Source organism: Ornithorhynchus anatinus, chromosome X1 (genome assembly GCF_004115215.2).
Source record: "Ornithorhynchus anatinus isolate Pmale09 chromosome X1, mOrnAna1.pri.v4, whole genome shotgun sequence".
Lineage (NCBI taxonomy): Eukaryota > Metazoa > Chordata > Mammalia > Monotremata > Ornithorhynchidae > Ornithorhynchus > Ornithorhynchus anatinus.
This window is the reverse complement of record NC_041749.1, coordinates 117,170,993-117,196,157: the sequence shown is the minus strand read 5'-3', so window position 1 is coordinate 117,196,157 and position 25,165 is coordinate 117,170,993. Positions and strand designations below refer to the sequence as shown.

The 25,165-nt window shown below is 51.3% G+C and overlaps 1 protein-coding gene across 1 annotated transcript; it reads left to right on the top strand.

Annotated features, from left to right (window-relative positions):
• The first annotated feature begins 722 nt into the window (after positions 1 to 722).
• Positions 723 to 24,360, top strand: MARCHF2 (membrane associated ring-CH-type finger 2). Its single transcript, XM_029051771.2, has 6 exons — positions 723 to 830; positions 13,639 to 13,689; positions 17,302 to 17,530; positions 20,618 to 20,813; positions 21,813 to 22,022; positions 23,596 to 24,360. Exons 3-6 carry the CDS (start codon positions 17,355 to 17,357, stop codon positions 23,752 to 23,754), a joined length of 741 nt encoding a protein of 246 aa, XP_028907604.1. The 5' UTR covers positions 723 to 830; positions 13,639 to 13,689; positions 17,302 to 17,354; the 3' UTR covers positions 23,755 to 24,360.
• The last annotated feature ends 805 nt before the right edge of the window (positions 24,361 to 25,165 follow it).

Below are 25,165 nucleotides of genomic sequence, written 5' to 3'. Positions count from 1 at the left end.
CAAACAGGGGACGGGCCGGCTGCAAAACAGGGTGTCCGGTATAAAACCAGGCAGATGATCAACAGAAGTCACTCCCTCCGCTCCATGGCATTTAACTTGGGGTGCTATTACAAGAGAACATGAAAGGCGCGGACCCCACCGAACCAGATCAACCTGTACCCCGGGAGGCTGCGGGACTTATTTATAGGAAGCCCAGAAACTCTTTTCCACCTCGGCGCCCGTCGGCCGGCAGAGCCCGGAGAGCCCCACCCGCCACCTTCCACTCTCCGTGACCGAGCCTCCGCTGACAAGACAAAGAGGGGGCGGTGTAATAACGGCCTGCATGATCCACCGGCGATATCTAATGGGTGGAGGGCTTTCTGACTCGATCGTGGAGGGCAGCGTGGAGGAGGAGGCGGGCTGGGCTCGCCCCCGGGCGCGCGTGCGTGGACGCGCCCGGCCGGCCGAGGATGGAGCCCCCGCCCGCCGGCCGTGTCTCAGGTGGGAGTGGACGGCGAGGGGAAGGGGCGGGGCTGGCGGCGCGGCGAGCGGTGACAAGTACCCGGAGCTGGAAGGTGACTGTCGTCCGTGACATGGTCGTGGCCGGCCGAGTCGGCCGGCCGGAGGCGGGGACTCGCCTGGGGTTGGCCGGCCTGGCCCGGCGGCCGCCTGCTCATTGGCTCCGCCGCTCGGCCGCGCGGGGTAGGGCTCTGTGCGCAGGTGCGAGGAGGCGGGGAGGGAAGGCCGGGGTGGCGCCGGGTGGCGCCGGGCGGGCGGGCCGCCCCTGGAGCCGCGACCGGACCGGAGGGAGTGGAGCCGCTCGGCCCGGCCCGGCCCGCGGGAGCGGGGAGGTAGGCTGGACGCCGCGGCCGCAGCCCGACGCGGAGGCGGCGGGGCGGGCGGGCGCTTTGGCAGGAGCTCCGACAGGAGCTGGCCCCGCGGCTCTGTGACAGCGAGAGGGGGAGGGGACCGGGGGAGAGGGAGAAGTACCTCAGGGGCGGGGCCGGCCGCCGTGGAGCGGGCGAGGGGGGTCGGGGTGCGATTTGGAGGGGGGGAGAGGAGGAGGAGGGGGCGGGCCACGGCCACCGGGGCCAGGGGGAAAAGAGGCGGAGAGCCAGGGGACAAGGGATGCGGGGAGATTCCCAGCCTAGGGGAGCCGGGCTCAGGTGCGGCTGAGCCCCTCGGGCCGGGGCGGGGGCTGGGATCCCGGGGGTGGGGGGTTGGGGGGGTCGCCGGCTTTGTTTCGCTATTGTGTCTGGAGCGGCGGCCGGCGGCTCGACGTTGTCTGGCGCCCGACCCGTCTCGGGGAGGGTCTTTCCCCCCCTATCCCGAGCTGGCCGGGCCGCTCTTGGACACTTCCCTTGCCCGGCAGCTCCTCGGGACCTCCGCAGTGAGAGGTTCGAGGAGCTTGGCTCAGTAAAGCAGGCCGCCTCCCGGCTCTCCCCGTATTCATACGGCTGGCCAACTCTCCGCAACACCCAGCTCATCCCCCCATCTCCCGCTACGAAGTCCGACTTCTCAGGGCTGAAAAAAGAGGGTGGGCCGAGGGGGTCGTTTTCGTCCCGGAACGAGCGGCAGGCCCGACCCAGCCGACTCTGCTTTCGGCACCCAAACGTTTCCTTTGTGAGCTCGGTCGAACGCCAGGAGGGTATGCCTAAGGGAGCCTATGGCAGGAATGCCCTAATAAACCATCTTAGGTTGTTTGCCGTGGGTGAGGTGGAAGATAAGAGCCCGGTGGGTGCCCCACTCGGCCCCTTTTTCTCCCCAAATTTATCTTCATAAACCCGGGACTGCCCTTCTGGCCGCGTCCCACTCCAGAATAATCATCTTTATCGGCTTCTCGCCTGCGGCCACGTTCTCGGTAACAGGGTAACCGCCTCTAACCTTTCTATCCCCCACCGTGGTCCGTAGGACCCGGGGAGGTTACGGAGAGGTTGAGGACCCCAGAAGCCGTAGTTGGAGATGGAAGGGATTGGGAATAGGATAAGGGAGGCAGATTTTGGTCAGAAGGCTGTAGCACAGGGATGGCACGAAAGGGCCCCTTAAATATTCTTCACCTTACCATCCAAATCTCTTTAATTTTGCTACCTCTTCCCCTACCCCTCTCCCAGTGCCCGCTTTCCCCTCTTCCATCAACCCTTCCTTATCCCCCCACCCACCCACCACCTCTTTTACTCTCCACCATACCCCAAAGAACAAGATGAATGACATAAAGCAAAACTATATATATGCACATATATATATAAAATATTCATACACACAGAATTGCATTTGATCCAGATGACTCTGCCTCTTCAGGTATCCACCATTTATATGGTCTTTTCTCCCAGACCATAGCTCCTTTTGGACAATGCCTTTGTTAAGTTGTATAGCTCTAGTGGAGTGCCCCAAACATATAGATATTTAATATTTTTTGATGATGAATATAAGGACCTGGTGAATAAAGGAACAGAGATTAGACCTAAACGGAATCCAATCCGCACCTGCCAGACAATGTATCTTTGATAGTCAATCCACAGAAAAAACAGTTATGGTATTCTGTGCAGTTTTTTTTTTTAACCTGCATCCATAAAATTTGTGCTATGCTGGACCAGTTCACGGTGACTTAGTCATCCTGTTTATTTTCTTTACATTTCAAAACCCAGCCCTCTTGTTGAACTCTTAGATGAATAAGCGTCCAGCTACCTATTCATTTTTAAATGGTTTATTTGTATTCTTGAAATACAGCCATTCCATTTGACATTGGAGTTATGTCATCTTTCCTCAGTACAGTTCAACGTGTTTTTCTTTCTTACTCATAACATCTCTAAAGTGTAGGTGAGGTCCAGATATTGCCCATTTTGGAGGCAAAAAACTGAGGCATAGAGAAGAAAAGCAGCTTGTTCAGGCACCTGGCTTTAATGCCTCCCAAAAGCTCTATCCCTAGACTGCCTTATCTCTCTCCAAGGACCCGGCTGTGATGGGAGGGCAAATGAAACACAGAGGTCCCTGCTCAAGTATGACAAGAGTTGGGAATGAGCTCCTCTAGACTGGAAGCTTATTGTGAGCAGGGAACGTGCCTCCCAACTCTGTTGAGTTGTGCTGTCCCAAGTGCTCAGTATAGTGCTCTGCACACAGTAAGCACTCAAATACCATTGATTGAGATCGGCAGCCCTAGGGTAGCTCTCTCAGATTAGGTGCTAATACACTCCAATGTCCTTTATCCACCCTGCCTATACTTGAAGTAGCAACCATTGCATTATGATAATTCATGTAATGTGTTGGGGTTTTTTTTGTTGCTTATAATAATAATAATGTTGGTATTTGTTAAGCGCTTACTATGTGCAGAGCACTGTTCTAAGCGCTGGGGTAGATACAGGGTAATCAGGTTGTCCCACGTGAGGTTCACAGTCTTAATCCCCATTTTACAGATGAGGTAACTGAGGCATAGAGAAGTGAAGTGACTTGCCCGCAGTCACACAGCTGACAAGTGGAAGAGCCAGGACTCGAACCCATGACCTCTGACTCCCAAGCCTGTGCTCTTTCCACTGAGCCACGCTGCTTCTCACACCTAGCGAATTGTCTCTATCTGTTGCCGAATTGTACATTCCAAGCGCTTAGGACGGTGCTCTGAACATAGTAAGTGCTCAATAAATACTATTGAATGAATGACTAGCCTGTAGCATGGGGCTAATAAATTCAGCAACTTTAGATGGGGATTACTGCTATTCACCTGATTTATTCTGATTATTTTTTAAATGACTGCTGATTCTAACACACAATGCTGCAACAACGGAAGATCTCAATCAGTTGTATTTATTGAGCAGCACTTAGTGTGTGCAGGACACTGTATTAAGGGAGAGTATTGGGAGAGTTCAACAGAAGACACATTCCCTGCCCACAATGAGCTTACCATCTAGAAGATGAGCTGAGAGTCTCACTGCATTCTCCTGTATCCCTTCCCTGACATATCTAGATAGAAGGTTCATTCAATTGTATTTATTGAGCACTTACTGGGCACTGTACTAAACACTTGGGAAAGTACAACACAACAATAAATAGTGACATTCCCTGCCTACAACGAGTTTACAGTCTAGAAGGTTGTCATGTATGTCTATTGAACTGGTTTCCTCCAAGTGGGAGGCCCCTGTCAGGGCTACTCAAGGGGGGGTGTAATCTGAGTAGCATCTAAAAGTTTCAGACAATTTTGGGGTGAAGCTCCCTGGTGGAAGCAGCCAGGGAGAGGGCTTGAAAAAAGATTGTCCATGAAAGTGCTGGCTGCCAGAAGGGCAAGGTAGAAGGCTCCTCAAGCCCTCATTAATTCATTCATTCAATAGTATTTATTGAGCGCTTACTATGTGCAGAGCACTATACTAAGCGCTTGGAATGTACAATTTGACCAACATTCTGTTTGGCAGGTAACAAAAGGTTGTTGATGGTTTATTTTTGGGGATGATTTTGTCCCAGGTCAGGTAGTGCATTAAAAAAAAAAGCCTTAAGACACAACTTCCTGACCTCTCCCTCACTAAAAGAAAGTATCTTTAGGTAGTCCACAGACTTCTTTCATCTAGCATTAAAACAAGGGTTAGCCAAAACAACTGCAAAAGTCAGATGCTGTCTTTGCAAAAGGCTTTTCCTTAAAAGAAGCCTGACCCACAAACGTGTCAGCAAACCAGATTTTCACCAACACATTGTAATAATAATAATGGTATTTAAGTGCTTACTCTGTGCCAGGCACTCTACTAAGCACTTGGGTGGACACAAGCAAATCGGGTTGGACACAGTCCCTTGTCCCACATGGGGCTCACAGTCTCAATCCCCCTTTTACAGATGAGGTAACTTGAGGCACAGGGAAGTTAAGTGACTTACCCAAGGTCACACAGCAGACAAGTGACAGATTTAGAACCCATGACCTTGACTCCCAGGCCCCTGCTCTATCCACTATACCAAAACTCCCCTACTCCTCAGAAGATAGTTATACGCAAACATACGCTTCATCAATAGGAATAAATTGACACCCATTATGATGATTTTTATATACACTTGCTGATGCTGAACAGAAATTACAGCCCCCCCCCCCCCCCAAAAAGAAACATTACAAAGCCTGGGTGTTTTTAATGGCCCACTTCTGTTTACCTGCCCGGGCAAAGATCGGAAGTGCTTGGGCCACCTTGTTATTGTCAAGGGTGGCTTAGTCACATTTCCTAATAGTTCTGCATGGTCTGAGTGTGACCTATAAGCCTAAGCCTGTGAACCAGACAGCAGCCAAGTATTAAGATTCAGGCCATGTCAGGCCCAGACAGGGTGGCCTGCATTCCTCTCAGATCAGGCCTCCGGCCTGCTTCCAGGGCCAGGATGTCAGAGCTAGGACTCCCCCCTGCGTAGGGGGAGCCTTATGTCTGCTTAGAGTCTAACTGAAATTCCCTAGGAGGAAAAGCTGGTTTCTTCCCTGGCTGGTCCAGGGGCCAAGTCCCCGTGTTCCTAGTGTGATGTGCTCCAGATATCCTAGGACTCCAAGCAGACCAGAAACTCAGAACTCTCTAAACAGGCTTGGATTTTTTCTAGCTTAACACCCTGGCACACCCTTCCTTAATATCTCACCTCTGAGTCCCTTTCCTGGAGAGTAGAGGCTTTTATCTTCTACAACGCAAATCTTCCCAGGTCAGCAGACTTACTCCCCCCTCAGGGAGCTAGGAGCTAGCCAGCTGGATCCTTTTAGTCCTTGAGCCAGTTGACTCAGCTGTTCTTTCTTTCTTAAAAGGATAGGTGCCCAGCTACTTAAGGTGCTTCCCTGGGCTCCTACTTGTTACTGTAAGAAGGCTAGGGCAAAGAGAGGGTACAAGCTATGCTTCAGTGATAGAGCATTATGATTGTCTTTAGGCAGGGTGACAAGTGAGGAAAACCCTAGCATTTTCTAAATCAGTCTGGAAAGTTCTCTCAGAGACTGGCCAGAATCTGGGAAGAGAGCAATGTATAGCTGGTTTCCTCCTTGCTTTGTGCAGCTATGGTGTTTTCATTTGCAGGTTGTAATTTAGTAAACATTTGCAGAATGTAAGAGGAAAATCAGATGGTTGATCTGACAAAACATCCATTTTGTACTTGGCTTGTATAATGCCAGGTGTTTCTGCAGCCTTAGTCTTGGGCATGCTGAGAAAAGCATTCTTCCCCCTCATAGTCTGTGAGGTTTCTTTATTTCTGGGTGGGGAGTCTGAGTAGAAGGGTTTTGGTATTAATGTGGGACTGATTAGTACTAGAGTGGGTGGTGTCAGAGGGTGGGAAGGGGTTCTGGTATTGCTTGGAGGATTTTGCAGTCATAGATGGCAAGTGGTGTTTTGTTTTGGGAAAAAACCCCACAAGAACCCACTGCTGCTCCCAACGTACAACTTGACTATGTTTTAAGAATGTCCCTTCAAACCTTAGTGTGTTTCTGGGCATGGGGGTTTGTGAGTCAGGGGTGAGGTCAAAGCTTGAACGGGAGGGTTTCTAGTGAGGATTCCTACTGAGTACTTATCCCTTTGTAAAGGGGTCACTGAGCCTCTACTGAGAAGTGCCTCTACTTCCTTGAGGAACAAAGCAGTAAGGATGTTGCTTGGTTATCGGCAACCCCTGTGCAAGTATCAGGAGTTTGTGACTAATACACATCAGCCTGAGGCGAGGCAGAAGGTTTGGGGGAGAGAGCTGTGCCCTGAGAGGGGCAAGTTCCTGGTAGAGCTGGCCTGGGGTCTGACTGGCTCTCCTGCCTCTCCTGCCTCTCCTCCCCTGAGACACCTCTCCCATCCCTCTCTCCCCTCAGCAATTGACACCCTCTGCCATTTGATGGCACCCTTAGACTAGTCAAATTGTAAGAAGGAGCTCTGAGCCTTCCCATCCCCTCCCCGCCTCCTTCAGAACCCATCTTATGACTCACTTTTGCCTGGAAAACCTATCGTGAGGCACCTTAGCATCTTTTAAAGGCAACAGATATGAAGTCGGAGCTTCCAAACACTCGAGTGGTACCATGTTATTATCCATCTTTCCCTTGGCAGAAATACTGCAGAATCCTGGCCCCACGTAAGCAAAGCAAGCAGCTTCCAGGGGCGGTGTGTGTTTCCACCCCCGCCCCCCCCCCCAAAACCCCACCCCTTTTATACCCCTTGAGGTTCCTCCCTCAAAAACCCTTGCTGATGGTAATTCTATTGCCCCAAGCCTTGTTGTAGCCATGCTCCATTATCAGGACAGCTTCTGCCTTATGCTGATGGATCCCGGCTGGGTTCCCTCTTCTTGTTTTTAAGAGACTCACTGTTCAGTTACAGTTACTGCTGAGGGGCTCATATGGTTATATTGAAAGTTTGCTCATTTCAGATTCCCGAAAGTGCCCATAAGTGTTCTGCTCTCTGGTAGTGTGAGGTTCAATCTGGTCTGAAATGAAAATGGTGTACCGGCCCGGGAGGGAAAGCATATTGCGGGTGGGGGCTTGGCGGGGAGGAGGAGAAAGAGAGGAAAGACTGGGGAGAAGAAGAAGTGCTGCACCTCGTGCTGCACCTTCTCTTTCCTCCTCCTCCTCCTCCTCCAGCGCCACTTTTGGTGTCTGCGTGGGGCTGGGTGAGAGTGGTTCCTCTCACCCCAAAACCCTGGGAGGAGGAGCCGTCCACCCGCCTCGCCCCCACCCGATCAGCCCAGACGGATTGGAGAATCCACAAAGAGCAGCAGGGGGGTTGGAGGGCTGAACGGCCATGGCAGCGGACACCCCATGGGGCTGCACAAGTGCTGTCTGTCAACCAGATCCGCTGGCCGCGGCCGCTGCTGCTGCAGAAACAATCCCAAGTCCGTTGCTGCCGTTGCAGATTCTGACTCCAAAGCAGCGCAGGGCTTGTGTGGACGTGGCATTGACTCCATAGCACTGACCTCCGTCCCTTTCCTGCTGCCAACCTCCACTAAAGCGTCTCTGTTTGGAAAGGTTTTAGGAGAGCCTGGCCATCTCCCGCTGAATTGGGGCTGGCCCCTTTGGGGGAGAGATCCCTTCTGCCTATGTAGCGTCTGGCAAAGAAGGCAGTTTGCAAAAAACACTTTTCCGCCTTCCTCTCCTCAACCTCCAAGTCCTTAGAAACTGTGTTGAGGTGGCAGGTCGCCCACCTTCACCTCCAAGCCAAGGACTTTTTCCTGTTAGTCAGTCATCGGAGCTGGAAATTCTGAAAGGCAGCTTTTGCCCAGAAACGGAACCTCTAATAGGGAAGCAGCGGAGCCTAGCGGAAAAAACTCGGGCCTGGGAGTCACGGGACCTGGGTTCCAATCACAGCTCTGCCTCTTGTCTGCCATGTGACCTTGGGCAAGTCACTTCACTTCTCTGTGCCTTAGTTACCTCATCTGTAAAATGGGGATTCAAACCCCTTCCCTCCAACTTAAACTATGAGCCCCATGAGGGATAGGGACTGTATCCAACCTAATTAGCTCGTATCTACCCCAGGGCTTAGGTCAGTGCCTGGCACATAGTAATGCTTAAGAACTACCATAAAAAAAGAAAACAAAGGTCCCCCAGCCCTGGATTTCTACCCTCCTGAATTCAAATTCCAGCACTGAAAGATCTTTGAGAAGGAAAACTAAACTGAGCCAGATGAGTAACAGGATGTTATTGTGTTTCACACATACACACTGGTTTCTGCTTATTCTTTCCCTGTTTCCCTCTGGGTGAGCCACCAGAAGCTATGGCAGCAAAAGGAGGAACTTTGTTCTGCTTCAACCGAGATACCGCGCCCCTCCCCCCGTCCCCCCAACCCCTTACTGACTAAATGATATTCCTGATATGAATTCTTCACCTGCTTGGGAGCAGATCCATCATAGAGCTGCTAGGCAGATGTTCAGTCTGACACCAAATCCCGTTGGTTTAATCTTCACAACATCGCTAAAATCTGCCCTTTCCTCTCCATCCAAACCCTTACCATGTTGATCCAAGCACTTATCCTATCCTGCCTTGACTACTGCATCAGCCTCCTTGCTGACCGCCCTGTCGCCTGTCTCTCCCCTCTCCAGTCCCTTCACTCTGCTGCCTGGGTCATTTTTCTACAAAATCACTCAGTCCATGTCTGCCCACTCCTCAAGAACTTCCAGTGGTTGCCCATCCACCTCTGCATCAAACAGAAACTCCTTACCATAGCCTTTTAAAAGACTCAGTCACCTTGCCCACTTCTTCCTTACTCCCTGATTCCCTATTACAGCCCGGCCCACAGACTTCACTCCTCTAATGCCAACATAGTCACTGAACCTCCATCTCATGTATTCGCTGCCGACCCCTTGACTGTGTCCTTCCTCTGCCCTGGATTGCCCTCCCTCTCCATATCTGACAGTCATTCACTGTCCCCACCTTCAAAGCCTTATTAAAAGCACATCTCCTCCAAGAGGCCTTCCCCAAATAAGCCTTCCTTTTCTACTTCTCCCACTCCCTTCTGCGTCACCCTTGCACAAAGATATGCACCCTTTATTCACCCCTCCCTCAACCCTACCGCACTTATGTCATTCATTCTGTTGTATTTATTGAGCCCTTACTATGTGCAGAGCACTGTATTAAGCACTTGGTATGTACACTTCGACAGTCCCTGCCCAACAACGGGCTCACAGTCTAAACGGGGGAGACAGACAACAAAACAAAACAAAATATCCATGATTTATTTTAATGTTATCTTCCCCTCTAGACTGTAAGTCGCTGTGGGCAGGGAACGTGTCTACCAAGTCTGTCATAGAGTACTCTCCCAAGTGCTTAGTACAGTGCTTTGCACGTAATAAGTGCTCAATAAATATGATTGATAATGGGTCCAAGAGTCCTTACTGTGCTGTAGGCACAGTGTGGCAGCAGCTTGGCTCAGTGGAAGGAGCCCGGGCTTGGGAGTCAGAGGTCATGGGTTCTAATCCCGGCTCTGCAGCTTGTCAGATGTGTGACTTGGGGCAAGTCACTTAACTTCTCTGACCCTCAGTTCCCTCATCTGTAAAATGGGGATTAAGACTGTGAGCCCCACGTGGGACAACCTGATTCATTCATTCAACAGTATTTATTGAGCGCTTACTATGTGCAGAGCACTGTACTAAACGCTTGGAATGAACAAGTCGGCAACAAGTAGAGACGGTCCCTGCCGTTTGACGGGCTTACAGTCTAATCGGGGGAGACGGACAGACGAGAACAATGGCAATAAATAGAGTCAAGGGGAAGAACATCTCGTAAAAACAATGGCAACTAAATAGAATCAAGGCAATGTACAATTCATTAACAAAATAAATAGGGTAATGGAAATATATACAGTTGAGCGGACGAGTACAGTGCTGAGGGGATGGGAAGGGAGAGGGGGAGGAGCAGAGGGAAAAGGGGAAAAGAGGGTTTAGCTGCGGAGAGGTGAAGGGGGGGTGGTAGAGGGAGTAGAGGGAGAAGAGGAGCTCAGTCTGGGAAGGCCTCTTGATGGAGGTGAGTTTTAAGTAGGGTTTTGAAGAGGGGAAGAGAATCAGTTTGGCGGAGGTGAGGAGGGAGGGCGTTCCAGGACCGCGGGAGGACGTGGCCCAGGGGTCGACGGTGGGATGGGCGAGACCGAGGGATGGTGAGGAGGTGGGCGGCAGAGGAGCGGAGCGTGCGGGGTGGGCAGTAGAAAGAGAGAAGGGAGGAGAGGTAGGAGGGGCAAGGTGATATAGAGCCTTGAAGCCTAGAGTGAGGAGTTTTTGTTTGGAGCGGAGGTCGATAGGCAATCACTGGAGTTGTTTAAGAAGGGGAGTGACATGCCCAGAGCGTTTCTGCAGGAAGATGAGCCGGGCGGCAGAGTGAAGAATAGACTGGAGCGGAGCGAGAGAGGAGGAAGGGAGATCAGAGAGAAGGCTGACACAGTAGTCTAGCCGGGATATAACGAGAGCCCGTAACAGTAAGGTAGCTGTTTGGGTGGAGAGGAAAGGGCGGATCTTGGCGATATTGTAAAGGTGAAACCGGCAGGTCTTGGTAACGGATAGGATGTGTGGGGTGAACGAGAGAGACGAGTCAAGGATGACACCGAGATTGCGGGCCTGCGGGACGGGAAGGATGGTCGTGCCATCCACGGTGATGGAGAAGTCTGGGAGCGGACTGGGCTTGGGAGGGAAGATGAGGAGCTCAGTCTTGCTCATGTTGAGTTTTAGGTGGCGGGCCGACATCCAGGTGGAGACGTCCCGGAGGCAGGAGGAGATGCGAGCCTGAAGGGAGGGGGAGAGGACAGGGGCGGAGATGTAGATCTGCGTGTCATCTGCGTAGAGATGGTAGTCAAAGCCGTGAGAGCGGATGAGTTCACCGAGGGAGGGAGTGTAAATGGAGAACAGAAGAGGGCCAAGAACTGACCCTTGAGGAACTCCAACAGTTAAAGGATGGGAGGGGGAGGAGGCTCCAGCGTAGGAGACCGAGAATGATCGGCCAGAGAGGTAAGAGGAGAACCAGGAGAGGACAGAGTCCGTGAAGCCAAGGTGAGATAAGGTATGGAGGAGGAGGGGATGGTCGACAGTGTCAAAGGCAGCAGAGAGGTCAAGGAGGATCAGAATGGAGTAGGAGCCATTGGATTTTGCAAGAAGGAGGTCATGGGTGACCTTAGAGAGAGCAGTCTCGGTAGAGTGGAGGGGACGGAAGCCAGATTGGAGGGGGTCTAGGAGAGAATGGGAGTTAAGGAATTCTAAGCAGCGATTGTAGACGACTCGTTCTAGGATTTTGGAAAGGAAGGGTAGTAGGGAGATAGGGCGATAACTGGAGGGGGAAGTGGGGTCAGGAGCGGGTTTTTTTAGGATGGGGGAGACGTGGGCATGTTTGAAGGCAGCGGGGAAGGAGCCATTGGAGATTGAGTGGTTAAAAATAGAAGTTAAGGAAGGGAGGAGGGCAGGGGCAATGCTTGTACCCTCCCCCGACAGTGCTTAGAAGAGTGCTTGGCACATAGTAAGCGCTTAACAAATACCAAAGCTCTCATTTTGATGCTAGAGGGATTCAGATGCATGCCAGACTTTAGAGATGGGCTACTCTCATGAAATTAAATGTCTTTCTCAGCAAGTGGCATTCTGGCCTTGTGGTAGACTTCACCTCCCTCCATCCTGAACATGTAGATCTGTAGAAGTTTTATATCTCGTGGTTGTTCCAAGAACTCACAGGCATCCTTTGATTTGCTATCTGTTTTTACATGTAAAATTAACCCCTTGGTGAATTTGTCTGAGAGAGAAAACATTTTAGATTTAATTAAACTTACAGGAACGAAATTTCTTCCAACAGCCTCTACCCTGTGGCACAGAGTGGCCTCTGAGCCTGGCCCAAACCTGACCAGGTTTGTATTTGGCCTGGCCCTCCCCAGCCCCGGGCTCAGGAAGGATGTGGCCCTCAGGGTGATCTAACCCTGACTACCTAGCTCTCTCTGTTACCCAGATAGGTGGCCTAAATAGCCTTTTTGGCTGAATGGGTGAGCAAGGTTGGAAACTCAGTGTGGAGTAATTGTTTACATTGAGACAGTGTAAACACTAGAGGAGAGAATGTTTGACAACTGCTTTATTAAGTGAATAGACTGATACCTTCTGCTCCACTTGAATTTCAAGATGGATTGAGGTATAATATTGCAGAAGCCCAGTTTGAACCCCACAGAGACCTGAGCACTCTTGGCGAGGTCTTCAGGAAAGAACAGAGGTCACAGTGGGTGTGCTGAACACCTGCTTTGCTTGATTCAGCTGTAGACGGTAAGCTCCTTGTGGGCAGGAAACATGTCTTCCAACTCTGTAGAAGCAGAGAGTTGATAGACAAGCAAAATGGCCTAGTAGAGCATGGGCCTGGGAGTCAGAAAGACCTGGGTTCTAATCCCCGATCTGCCAATTGCCTGCTGTGTGACCTTAATAATAATAACGTTGGTATTTATTAAGCGCTTACTATGTGCCGAGCACTGTTCTAAGCGCTGGGGTAGACACAGGGGAATCAGGTTGTCCCACGTGGGGCTCACAGTCTTCATCCCCATTTTACAGATGAGGGAACTGAGGCACCGAGAAGTTAAGTGACTTGCCCACAGTCACACAGCCGACAATTGGCAGAGCTGGGATTCGAACTCATGAGCCCTGACTCCAAAGCCCGTGCTCTTTCCACTGAGCCACGCTGCTTCTCCTTGGACAAGTCACTTCACTTCTCTGGGCCTCAGTTACCTCATCTGTAAAATGGCTATTAAGACTCGGCGCCCCATGTGGGACGGGGACCGTGTCCAACCTGATTAGCTCACATCTATTCCAGTGCTTAGTACAGTGCCTGGCACATAGTAAACACTTAAATACCATAAAAAACAAAAAAACAAACAGAGCTGAGTATAATGCTCTACACACAGCTAGCACTCAGTAAACACCATTGACTGACTGATTTAGCTGAAAGGGAGGATCCTGCTGTTATTCAAAAGCATTACAGAGCTCTGGCCTAGAGCCTATCCCCTAGTGTGCCTCAGATTGCAGGCCTAAAGGCCCACTTTAAGAAGCTGCCGTATATATTTTGAAGTAGTTTGAAAGGCAAAATGTACTTTCGTGCCCAATTTGGGTTGTATGATGATGAGTTGATAGAATTGCCCTGCTGCAGATCACAGAGCTGCAAATCCTGTGTGGGGAATAAGTGCTCCGGCAAAAACATCTAAAAAAAAAAAATTGGGTCAAAACGTGATGACTTGGATATCTTAACCCAGCTTTTCTTCAATTCTTTCTGTCAAGGTCCCGTATTGACATCTGACTGGGTTGGTGGGAGCCCTTTCATCTTGGAATGTAAGTAACTTCTTCTGTCATACTAACTGCTTCTGTCACACTTTGCTGCCTATGCCTTTTTGTCCCCGTCCTCCTCCTCATCTTCATTAGTATTTTTAGGTGGCCTGATGCATGCAGAACTCTTCACTGGGTGCTTAAACTGTGTACAGAGTGCTGTACTGGGCACCTAGTGTGTGACTGTTGTGTGCAGAACATTGCAATGGGCTGGCCCCCGGGAGAGGAAAATAAAAGTAGAGACATCGTCCCTGCCCCAGAAGAGCTTGCAGACCTAAGAGCCTCCACAGTATCCAGGCCACTGTTCTTTTATCCTCATCCCAACCCAATTAATGGTCATTCTTCATGCTTTTCTCCAGAGAATATCTCCTCTGTTCCATAATCTGACACCACTACTTCCTTCTCTTTTTAGGAGGCTACAGACCCATTAAGGGGAATCAGAATTTGGGGAAGAGGGGGATGAACCAGTTTCATGCCCCCACCCCAGGTCACCTCCTCAGCTCATTCCCAGGGCTGCCTGCTTCAGCACTGCTAGAATAATGATGGTGATGACGATGATGATGTTTATCAAGTGCTTACTATGAGTGCTCGCTGTGTACTGAGCACTATGGTAAATTCTGGGGTAGATACAAAATAATCAGATCAGACCCAATCTGAGAGGAAGGGAATCTCAACTCCATTTTCTAGATGAAGAAGCTGAGGCTCAGAGAAGTCAAGTGACTTGCCCAAGGTCACCCGGCAGGCCAATGGCAGAGCCGGGACTGGAATCCGGGTCTCCTGACTCCCAGTTTCGTGCTCTTTCTGTGAGCCCACGCTGCCTCAGCTTCAGTGAAAGATCCTATTCTCTGTCCTTAATCAGGCCCTGGCAGGTGACATTGACTAGCCTTGGGGGCCAAGCTGTGTCTTCAGGAAATTTCCCAATGCACCCTTCCACTTGCCATCAGCTGGCCCATGTCGTGGAAACAAAGGCCCATCAGGGCATTTGTGGATGTAGCTCCATCATCCCCAGAAAGTCCCAGGGTAACCTCATTGCCGTCTTGCCCAGCTTGTCTGCTGTGTAGCATGTTTGGGAGGTTACCTGCCAAGACTTGCTCATGGTGACATAGGGCACCAGGACAACATCCACCAAAAGCCTTCCATTCCTTTTTGTAAATGGTTGTTATTAACAATAATAATAATAATAATAATAATGGTATTTGTTAAGTGCTTACTATGTGCCAAGCACTGTTCTAAGCACTGAGGTAGATCCAAGCTAATCTGGTTGGACACAGTCCCTGTCCCACATGGGCTCACAGTCTTAATCCCCATTTTATAGATGAGGTAACTGAGGCCGAGCGAAGTGAAGTGACTGGCCCAAGGTCACACAGCAGACAAGTGGTGGAGCCGGGATTAGAACCCAGGTTAATAATAATGTTGGTATTTGTTAAGCACTTACTATGTGCAGAGCACTGTTCTAAGCGCTGGGGTAGATACAGGGTAATCAGGTTCTTCTGACTCCCAGGCTCGTGCTCTATCCACTAGACCATGCTGCCGGTTGCCCTCAGAGTTTTGGGGATGATGTTTTTTCCCAGGCAGTGGGGAGAGCAGAAGCAATGGCCAGAGAAACATGACCTCAGGGAAGGAGAAGCCAGCGATAGCCCCGGCTGCAGGGAACCCGGCCCTTCTAGGAGCCTGGCAGAAGCTCCCCACTGGCTGAGTCTTTCCCTGGTTCTCCTGCCACTTTTGCCCCAAGTTCTTTGGGGCTGGCTCTCTCCCCCTCCCCCTGGCCTTTAGGAGAACAGATGTTGATTGCTTTGAAATTCCTGATACATGCACAGGACACTCTGATCCCCATCCAACTTCTGATTCATGTTCAGCATAGTGCAGTTCACAGTCTGCAGAGCCCACAAGGACTCAGATATTCTTTAACGCAAAGGACAGAGGGGGACAGAGTTCAGGTTCATCTGTCAACCAGCTAAAGCTGGGACACTCGCATTCCTACCTTGTTCTTGCAATTAGGAAAGGGGTTTTGGCCACTGAAGCAACTGTTCCTGTTTTGTTTTTCAAGCTGCAGCAAAATCTAAGATCTCGCCTGCCAGGTTAGTTAGGATTTACATCCTGATAGTAGGAATACCTCCTTTGGAGGACACCAAGTAAACTTTTAAACAATGGACAGGTCACTTTGAGCCAGACTAAACCACAGGGAAGAGCTCACAGCAGGTCCTGGAGTCCTTTATTGGGCAGGCGTTCCCCAGACTCTCCAAATGTCCTTTGGCATCACTGCCAGAGACAGAACCCGGGCTCGATGGACCATTGGCCCGACCCAGTAGTGGCCTCGCCGAGGCTCATCTGTTGTTCTTTCCTCATCTCGCCTTTTCCGTCTTCCAGGAATTACCCAGAAGTCCTGCTTTAAATCTTTCATGATCTCGTCCTTTCCTGCAATGGCTCGCCCACACAGGGCTGACACTAGAACAGGCAACACAATAAGGCTGGTCCCTCCAAAGGGTTCGCTAGGCCCATGTCCTCTATCACTGACTGGGCTAGGGAGACATCGGTCCCCACCCCACCATCATGACAGTCCCCGCTGGGTGAAGATTGAAATTCATCCTTGTGCTTCAGCAGGCTAAAATTTTCATTGGTTCTTTTGTGCCAGGGACTGATTATTCCAGGAGCAAGATTCAAGTCATGGCTCTGTGGAGTAATGAGGAGGATTACTCAACTTTCCATCAGAGGGACTAGTCACTTTCAGGGGATCAAGGCCTAGGCAGGGACAGTGGGATCAGCAGTCCCAGCCAGATGGCTGTTGGCATTAACTGTTTATCCAGGGAGTTTAGCTTTATTTGGCAGCATTCAGAACTCCGTGGTGATTCCTCTCTCCCCTCCCCTCAGGAATGACGGTTGTAGGGAGGATGGGACAGGACGCTTAGAGAGAATAAGAGAGTAGCTGAGGAACCGACTCGGATGAGTCAGGCGGGGTGTTGAGGCCCATATATAGGAGTTTTAAATTGTAGCAGTGGGGAGCGAGGAGTCAGCGGGATTTGAGGAGTACAGCGATGCGGTTAAAGTGTCAAGCTTGAGAGATGATTCTTGCTTCATTCGGGGGTGCCTGAGGCAGAGAAAGGCTGTGGGGGAGGTGGGGAGATCAAGCAATGGTGGGGAGAGGGGGCCGTGAGAGCCCATCTGGGCCCAAGGCTGGGATTTGGGAAGTGGAGCTCCAGAAGGGAAGGGGCAGATTTGGAAGACACCGAAAGAAATGCTGGAATTTTACAAGAGTCAAAAGTGGGACTGTCTGAACTGATAAGGACCAAGTCCAGTCAGCTCGTCAAAAGTTTGAATGATGGACATAATTGGGGTTGGTCATGTTCTTTCTGGTGGTGGACATTGGAACGAGGCTTGATTCAGACAACCAGTCGGTCAGATAAGGCGAGGTTCAGGTAACTAGCTTTTTCCAGGACCTGCGTCTCTTGGAACTGTCAGGGACCCACACCAACCTCACGGCTCCACATTTTGGCAGCGGGAAAGAGAGTAAAACCTCTGGCCAAGCAGAGCCATATTCCAAGCAGTTGAGCTGTAGTGGGATGTGACCGCGCCAAGCCCGCTGCTGAAGTGGGGTTCCTGCTCTCTCCTTTTTGCTCCTAGACACCTCTGATCATGAGGCCGTGACCGGGCAGGCCTGAGTGTTCCTCGTGGCCATGACGACAGGAGACTGTTGCCACCTCCCTGGCTCACTGTGTGAATGCACCCGGAATTCCGCTTTCTCCAAGACCGTGGAGGACTCGGACCTCGGGCGGCCGCAGTACGTAACTCAAGTTACCACGAAGGATGGGCGGCTGCTGTCCACCGTGATCAAAGCCCTGGGTCCGCAGAGGTGAGGTTTGTCCGTCCCTGTCGGAAGAGGGTGGGCCAAGCTGTAGGGGGAAGAGTGGGGAATCCCAGGGTGGCAGAGTCGGTGTGGAGAGGTGGGTACGATGGGCCTGTCTTCTTCAGTGGGCAGGTAGCAGCCTGCGGAGATGGCCCACCGTTGCTGTGGCTCAGCCTCCCATCCCGGTGGGTCAGGAGCCAGGAGGTGGGTAGAGATGAGGGTGAGGTCGGCCGGCCGGAGAAATGAGATGGGGATAAATCCCTCTTTTTGCCTGCGTGCCTGCCTGCAAGTGGCCTTTTTGAAAAATAATTGGGCTTATCTTGAATCGATGAGGGGATCTAGGGCGACTCTGATTTTCAGGAAGCTTTTTTTCATTAATCCCCTAAGATGACTGTGTATCCGGATTTCCAGCCTCCCAGGTCCCACAGCCACAATGATGACTTCAGGAGTGTCAGAAATATGGATTAGGAGAGTGGAAAGAGGCAAAGCAAGACCCCTTACTCCCCATACTCTGTGCTTCCTGCTTCCAAGCTGGAGACTGCTGGGGGCCAAGGGGTAGAAATCAGAAGCCCAGTCAGTGCACACTCTCAGTTGAAAATGATCATTTCACCGCTCTCCCAGTATGAGGAGCAGATTCATTTCCTGAAGTGGGTATCTGCTCACACTAAGCCCCTTTAACCTTACAGTTGTTAGACCTCAGAGGTCATCTCATCCTCCCCCCTTGCCTCCAGGCAGGACTGTCCCTATCCCATCCCCTCCAGGATGAGACTGTCCTCTTGTAAAGAGGTCCAGAGAGAAGAATCCACCGCCTCCTCTTCAGAAACACGATTGTGGGTTTAATAGCCCTCGATGTCAGGGAGGTGTTCCCTGATGCACAGTCTCAGTCACTCACCCTGAAGCTTAAGCACTATTCCTCTTACTCGGTTCTCAGTGAGGGCGGTGGAGCACTGGCCCTTAATATATTTGGCACAACAAAGGGTCTGGGTTCCCGGTTGTTGTACACAGTTCCCTAGACCCAGGCTGGGTCAAATGGGAAACGTGGCTGTACCCTCACTGTGGAAGGGAGGTACCAGCCCCGCACACTTCTTGAGTCCTCCCAACCTCCTCATTTCCTCCTCCCACCCCTGTTTTCCTCCCTTCTATTCTCTGGTTGAATTCCAAAAGGTTATGACCAGTAAGTCCCAGAAAGTCATTTCAGGAAGTTCAAATTAATTAGGTAGGAACAACCTTCAGCATAATCAATTCCTGACATGTTGCAAGGAGCCAAGGTCTTGAAAACATTGACCCAGCCGTTCGTCGGTTGGAACACTTTCTCTGGGGCCGTCATCATTCTTTGACAGTTGTCTGGTCATTTAAGGCATGTCAGTGGCTGGCTGTTCTAAGTCAGTAAGTTGTCCTGGATTTCATTGAATATCGGTACAATTTGGTCAAGAAGCATTCTGTTCTGGTGGAATCTTCTCCTCCTCCTCCTTTTCCTCCTCCTCCTCATTGGGAGAGATCCTAGTCCACATCTTCATTATTTCCCACTTCTAGATTATCAGTGCAGGTTGGAGGGTTCCCTCCAGACCAGCAGTTCAGGACCACCATCCACGAGGACTTTGGTCCATGAGCCATTTCCAGGTGCTCAGTTAATCTTGATATTCAGAGGTTGTCTCATTTTGGAGCATCGTAAAACCCAGCTCTTTCTTTCCCTACTCTCTTTTCAGTGGTGCTCGCCACACCGTAGAACTGAGGGGCTTTGACATGTTTGTTGGAAACGTGCACAGTCCAAAAGAGAAAGGAATCTTGTCTCACCTCCCGTTTTGGTAAATAAAGAAATCCCAGACTCATTCGTTAGCATTAAATCCCATCCACTCTGAAGGGTCCCAAGTGATGGCTTTGAAAATCTCTTTAGCCAAGACCAGGTCGGCATCCAATTATGGCAGGTGAGACATCCCTGGTTCAGTGAGCTTTGAAGCAGTGGCCCCGTGAGTGTCTGCTTGCTTTAACTGGGGCCCTTGGTTTTTGATTTAAGCTGATTTTTACAGAAAACTCCTGGGCTGTACAGAAAGGATCATGGGCGTTGTTCCAATGGAATATTGGATTAATCGGGCAGGGGACCTGGGTTGAGGTCACCAACTACTTACTAGTGAGAGTGGGAATGCCTGGGCCCTGTTTCTGGCCCAGGGGTAAGATCTAGAGAGCCTCTCTTCACACCGGCAGCTCCAGGCTATAAGGGGAGTGAGATTTTAAAATTTATCTTGATACCCAGAAATCCCACTTTTTCCCTTCTCCTCCCCCTAGCCTTTCCCTGGTTTTGCTATTGTCATAAACCCCAATAGGTTCTTAGAAAAAAAAAATAAAGGGCCCCAACCCTAATCAGCCAGCAATGAGCAAACAAGCAGTGATCAATCGCTGGCTATTTGTCTGGGGATCTCTGCAAAAGAGGGCATTGGCCTGGATTTCCCCAACTTTTGTCTGTCGGAAAGATTCCGATGGGACTCGGTGACTGAAAATGGGACGCTGGAAGCTGGAGGCCCCGTGGCGATGAGAAGGCCACCGTGAGCCTGACATGAAAAGTCTGCAACTCTGGCATGCTGGGTCAGAACTTCGGAACAGAGGGGTCATGTGTGCCCTCACCTTAAACTCCCAAGTGACTCAGGAAAACTCCTCCAGGGAAAGCAGACACCAGTGTTAAAGAAAACTCTCATTCCCTTCACATCCTCCATGGAAAAATAAGTTTCTGGCCATCAGGTCTCTGGAAGAGAAAATAGCAGCAGCATAGGCTAGCTAGATCGAGGGCATTTTCTAGTGGTGGAGGCGTCTGGCCTGCGTGCCAGCCAACGTCCGGGACGAGCAGGGCAAGCCCCCTCAGGACTGGGGGTGCCTGTTGCCCGGCTGCCCGGGTGTTGGTTAATCCGGTCCCACGACCGCCCGGCCCCACCCTCCGCCCGAGCAAAGCCACCCCCAGGTAACAGCAGCCAAAGGCGGTGCTTGAGTTCAGGGTGGCTCCGATTGGCGAGCCAGTTTCCGAGCTTTACATGGGGGATGTTCGGCCTGGGGAAGGGATGTTTTCCGTTCTGACCTGATCTGACGCTGGGTCTCTCTCCCCAGCGATGGCCCAATCTGCCGAATCTGCCACGAAGGCGGGAATGGGGAGGTGCTGCTCTCTCCGTGTGACTGCACGGGCACGCTTGGCACCGTGCACAAGAGCTGCCTGGAGAAGTGGCTTTCTTCCTCTAACACCAGCTACTGCGAGCTGTGCCACACAGAGTTTGTGGTGGAGAGGCGGCCCCGGCCCCTGAGAGAGGTACTGTACCCGGAGCCCAGGGTCTGGCTCACTGGCAGCGTTTCCCTGGCCCTTCCAAAGGAGGCAGATGACTAGGAGGAGAGTTGGGCATCAGGCCACCCAGGAGAATGGTGGTAGGCCCGGCAGGGAGGGGAATTCCAGAGCTGTGGGGCCCTCCCGGGAGCACATCCCACTAGCTCCGGCTCCTTGCCATTGAGGCTGAGGGATTCTCGGCAGGAGTGCCTGGCTGGCTTTCAGTGGCCCCTGGCCACCCAGGGGCAGAGGGAGCGCTGCTCTCTCAGGCAGGAAAATCTAATCACTGCTTAGTACTGCATCTGGAAGCAAATCCATGCTCAGCACTGACTGGGGTGACGGGCCGTGGGCCTCTTCCATCCTGAAGCAGCGGGGCTGCTACTTCCTCGGCTGCCGGAGCTTCTCGGGGAAGCTCCGAGGGCTGCTTCCCCAGAGCACCTGACGGGTGACATTCCCCCCACCCCTTGTCCCCCCCAATCCCTCTTTGTTCCCTGGGCCACTCGCAGACCACATCTTGGCTTTGAAGCACTGACTCAAAGGACCCCTCTGTGTCCTAAGAGCGGGACCAACCGGCCCTTACCCCTTAGGACCCCATTGGCTAGGAAGAGGAGTTGCTGGAGCCCAGGAGTTTTTTCATTAAGTGCAGTGGGTAGGTGAGCAGGATAGGTTTGGTGGAAGAAGCAGCTGGATGGCTGAGGGGGGCATGGGGGCCTAAAATCCACCCCAAGCCTTTTGTCATTTCTAATTTTTCCAATGAATGAATTCTTCCTGGCATCTTGGGAACCTTGGGAGTCCCACACCTTGACCTGCCTGCTTTTCCTTGCTGTTTGCCCTCCTTTAGCTAATGACTGGCAAAAAAAAAAAACCCAACAAAAAAAACCTCCAACCTCATCCCAAACCCGTCACTTCCCAGGATGTGAGGAGAGGGTGTTGTGGGGAAGCCCTTCTTGTTGTAGGTGGCTCATTGCCTCTTTCCTTCTGGGTCAGTGGCTGAAGGATCCCGGGCCCCGGAATGAGAAGAGGACCCTTTTCTGTGACATGGTGTGTTTCCTGTTCATCACGCCACTGGCTGCCATCTCGGGCTGGCTGTGTCTCCGTGGGGCCCAGGACCACTTGCAGTTTAACAGCAGACTGGAGGCGGTGGGACTGATAGCCCTCACTATAGCACTTTTTACAATCTACGTCCTTTGGACCCTGGTAAGTTAACAAAACCAGCTGGCCTAGGGCAGTCCTCTCCCCACCCCCTCCACTCACCTTCCTTCTTCCCCCTTGCTCCCCCCCACCCCCACTACCTCGCTAGGCCTCGTTAGCTGTATTGATCTCTTGGGTTTGGGCAGGGGGTTTAATGGTATTTAAGCGCTTACTATGTGCCAGGCACTGTACCAAGTGCTGGGGTAGATATAAGCTAATCAGGTTGGACACAGTCCCTGTGCCTCATGGGTTTCACAGTCTTAATCCCCCTTTTACAGATGGGGCAACTGAGGCACAGACAAGTGAAGTGACTTTCCCAAGGTCACACAGCAGACGTGTCAGAGCTGGGATCAGAACCCAGATCCTTCTGACTTCCAGGCCCGTGCTCTCCACGAGGCCGGATTTTCACTTGGGGGCAATCAGTAAAAAACAACAGTTTGGGCTCTGTGGGATGGAAAGGGGACCACTCCCCCCTCCATGCCCCTACCCCCGCACTACTCCATTGAGCGTCCAGTAGGTCGAAGGAAGACGCTTGAGGATCACGGGAGGGCATGTAAATGGAAGTAAATGCAGAATTCCCCAGGTCCAACCCAAAAGGAGACCCCACATCTATATCGCAAGGCTAGCTTGCACTTTCCAATTGGTCACCCCACCGCACCTAAGGGGATGAGCAGAAGGGAAGGGCTGGGGAGATCCTCAGAGGTCGTCGCTGACCACCCCCTACCTCCGGTTCCTCTCTGGTTTCTGGGTTCCGGCCCTAAGAGGGAAAGAGGCTTCTCTCGGGTCACTCAGCAAGTTCAGAGGCAGTGCTGAGGTTCGACTCTGCTTTGGCTGAACACAGCAGATGGATTTTCTTGGAGTTCAGACCCAGAGGCAAACTCTCCTTAGCCAGGTGGGTTTCCGGAAATCATGTAAAATATGCTCCCCACAAGAAATGAGGGCCTGGGCTTTTTGTATTCCATCAGAGGTATTTATTGAGTGCTTACCGGGTGCACAGCGCTGTACTAAGCACTCGGGAGAGGATAATATGACAGAGTTGGTAGATGTGTTCCCCGCCCACAGAGAGCTGAGCCAGTAAAGTTCTGCAGTAAAGGCTCTCCAACTGGGAGCCAGTCAGCAACTGTTGATTGACAGCCCAGTAGCTGCTGGAGCCAGCCACAGGAGGAGGGGGAAACATTAGGTTGAAGAAGCCTGGGCGCCCAGGCTTCTCTTACCAGGAACAGAGGGCACTGTGACTGGGGTATTCATTAGTGCAGCTCTGCAAAAATAATGTGAATTCCCCAGCAGGCCCTTCTGCTGGAGGGGCCCCAAATAGGAATGAAATCAGCATTCTTTACCCTGCCTAGGCCATAAACAGCTACCTCATCACAAGCAAGTGTAAAAAGTGCCTGAGGGTTGCTTTTGTGTTGATAGGCATTTGAGTTACAAATTGTTTTGGGGTTTTTTTTTGATGGAGTGGGGAGAAGAGAGGAGGGAATCTTTCCTTCACCTCAACCTTGCTCGGTCCCTTCCCGAGATGGGTTCCTGGTCAGATCCCGGTGCCTTAGTGACGTGGCATCTGGTGGTTATTATTCCTCAGGTTTCATTCCGCTACCATTGCCAGCTGTATTCCGAGTGGAGAAGGACCAATCAGAAAGTCCGCTTGATGATTCCGGACTCCAGAAGCTCAGAAATGACCCAGCATTCCTCCCTGTCAGCCACGCTCCTGAAGAAGAACGCGGAGGAAACCACAGTGTGAGAGGCCCTGAGCCGTTCCCCACCTCCGAGAGTGTCCACCATGCTGCTGTTGCTGCTGCTGCTGCTGTGAGCCAAAGCCACGCTGCTTCCTGACAATCAGTCAGCCACCCACGGCGGCCTCCTGGCATCTGGCTGCTTCGGAGCAAAGTCAGGGAGGCCAGAACGCAGCAAGTATTGACGGGGTTCACAGTTCAGGGGGCTCGGGGCTCCAGAGGAAGAAAAACAGTAATTTTCTGTGTACCTGGGACACTTTCTTAAATAGAGATACACTAAGTGGAGTATATTCTCTCTATTTTTTAATTTCCTCACCTATCGTTTCCGTACATTGGGTTGACAAGACTTGGTTCTAAGCTTCAGTACCGAAGCTGGCAGACTGATCTCGTTCTGAGGTTAATTCAATGCCTTTTTCAGAATTCTCTCCGAAAGAAAATTCATGGTTGATGTTGCTAAATGTTCCCTCCTCCCTTGCACTAAATGGATTTTGATAAAAATCCTAGTAGGCTTTCTCCATTCCAGTTGACTTCCTTTCATGGTGTCATATACTTTATAAAAGTTACATTGTGTTTTAAAAACAAACCCTGAAGGAATAAAATGAGTGCTTATTGAATGGAAAGTTGTTGAGTAAGTTTTTACATGCTCCCCGTGCCATCCCAGGAGCTGGGCAGAGTTCTTGGTTGGTTGCTGTCGGGAGAAGAAACCTTTGGGAGACTGAATCGGGTGACTCTGACTTTGCTGAAGAAGTGTGGAAGAGGGTTCCTTTGGGTCTGCTTCTGGGGGAGGCTGGCCTGAGAGAGAGACCTTGAGAATTGACCTTCCAAAGACTCGGTCCGTAGGGGTTCACCTGGGAGGAAAAAAAAACCCCACCCTGACTGCAGATGCTGATGTTGCTGGATTCTCTGAGGAAAGGGGAGCCGGAGAGGAATTCTCCACCGCACCCCAGGTCATGGGAGGCAGAGCTCCCCAAGGAGAAGAGGTTTCTGTCACCTGAAGTTGTTCCCTGGCCTTTGAGGCAGGATGACTGGCCACTAGTTTCACCTCCGTTCTACCTTACGGGGTGCCCGAAGACATCATTGCTCTCTGTTTGAGATGTCTCGAGGACTCGGAGTTAAAAGGGGGCCAGGGCATTAGTTTGGCCTAGTTGAATCACCCTCCAAGGAAGTCAAATTCTTCCTTGTGAAATCGATCAATCATTGGTATTTATTGAGCGCTATGTGCAGAGCAGTGTACTAAGTGCTTGGGAGAGTACAGTATAACAGCTGGGAGTCACGTTCCCTGCCCGCCATGAGCTTACGTTCTAGAGGGAGGGGGAGATAGACATTGACTGAGAGGTGGGAGGACTTACCGAGGTCCAGAAAAGTAACCTTCCCACCCACCTGCTTGCTGTTGCTAGTTCCAGCCGACAAACCCTTCTC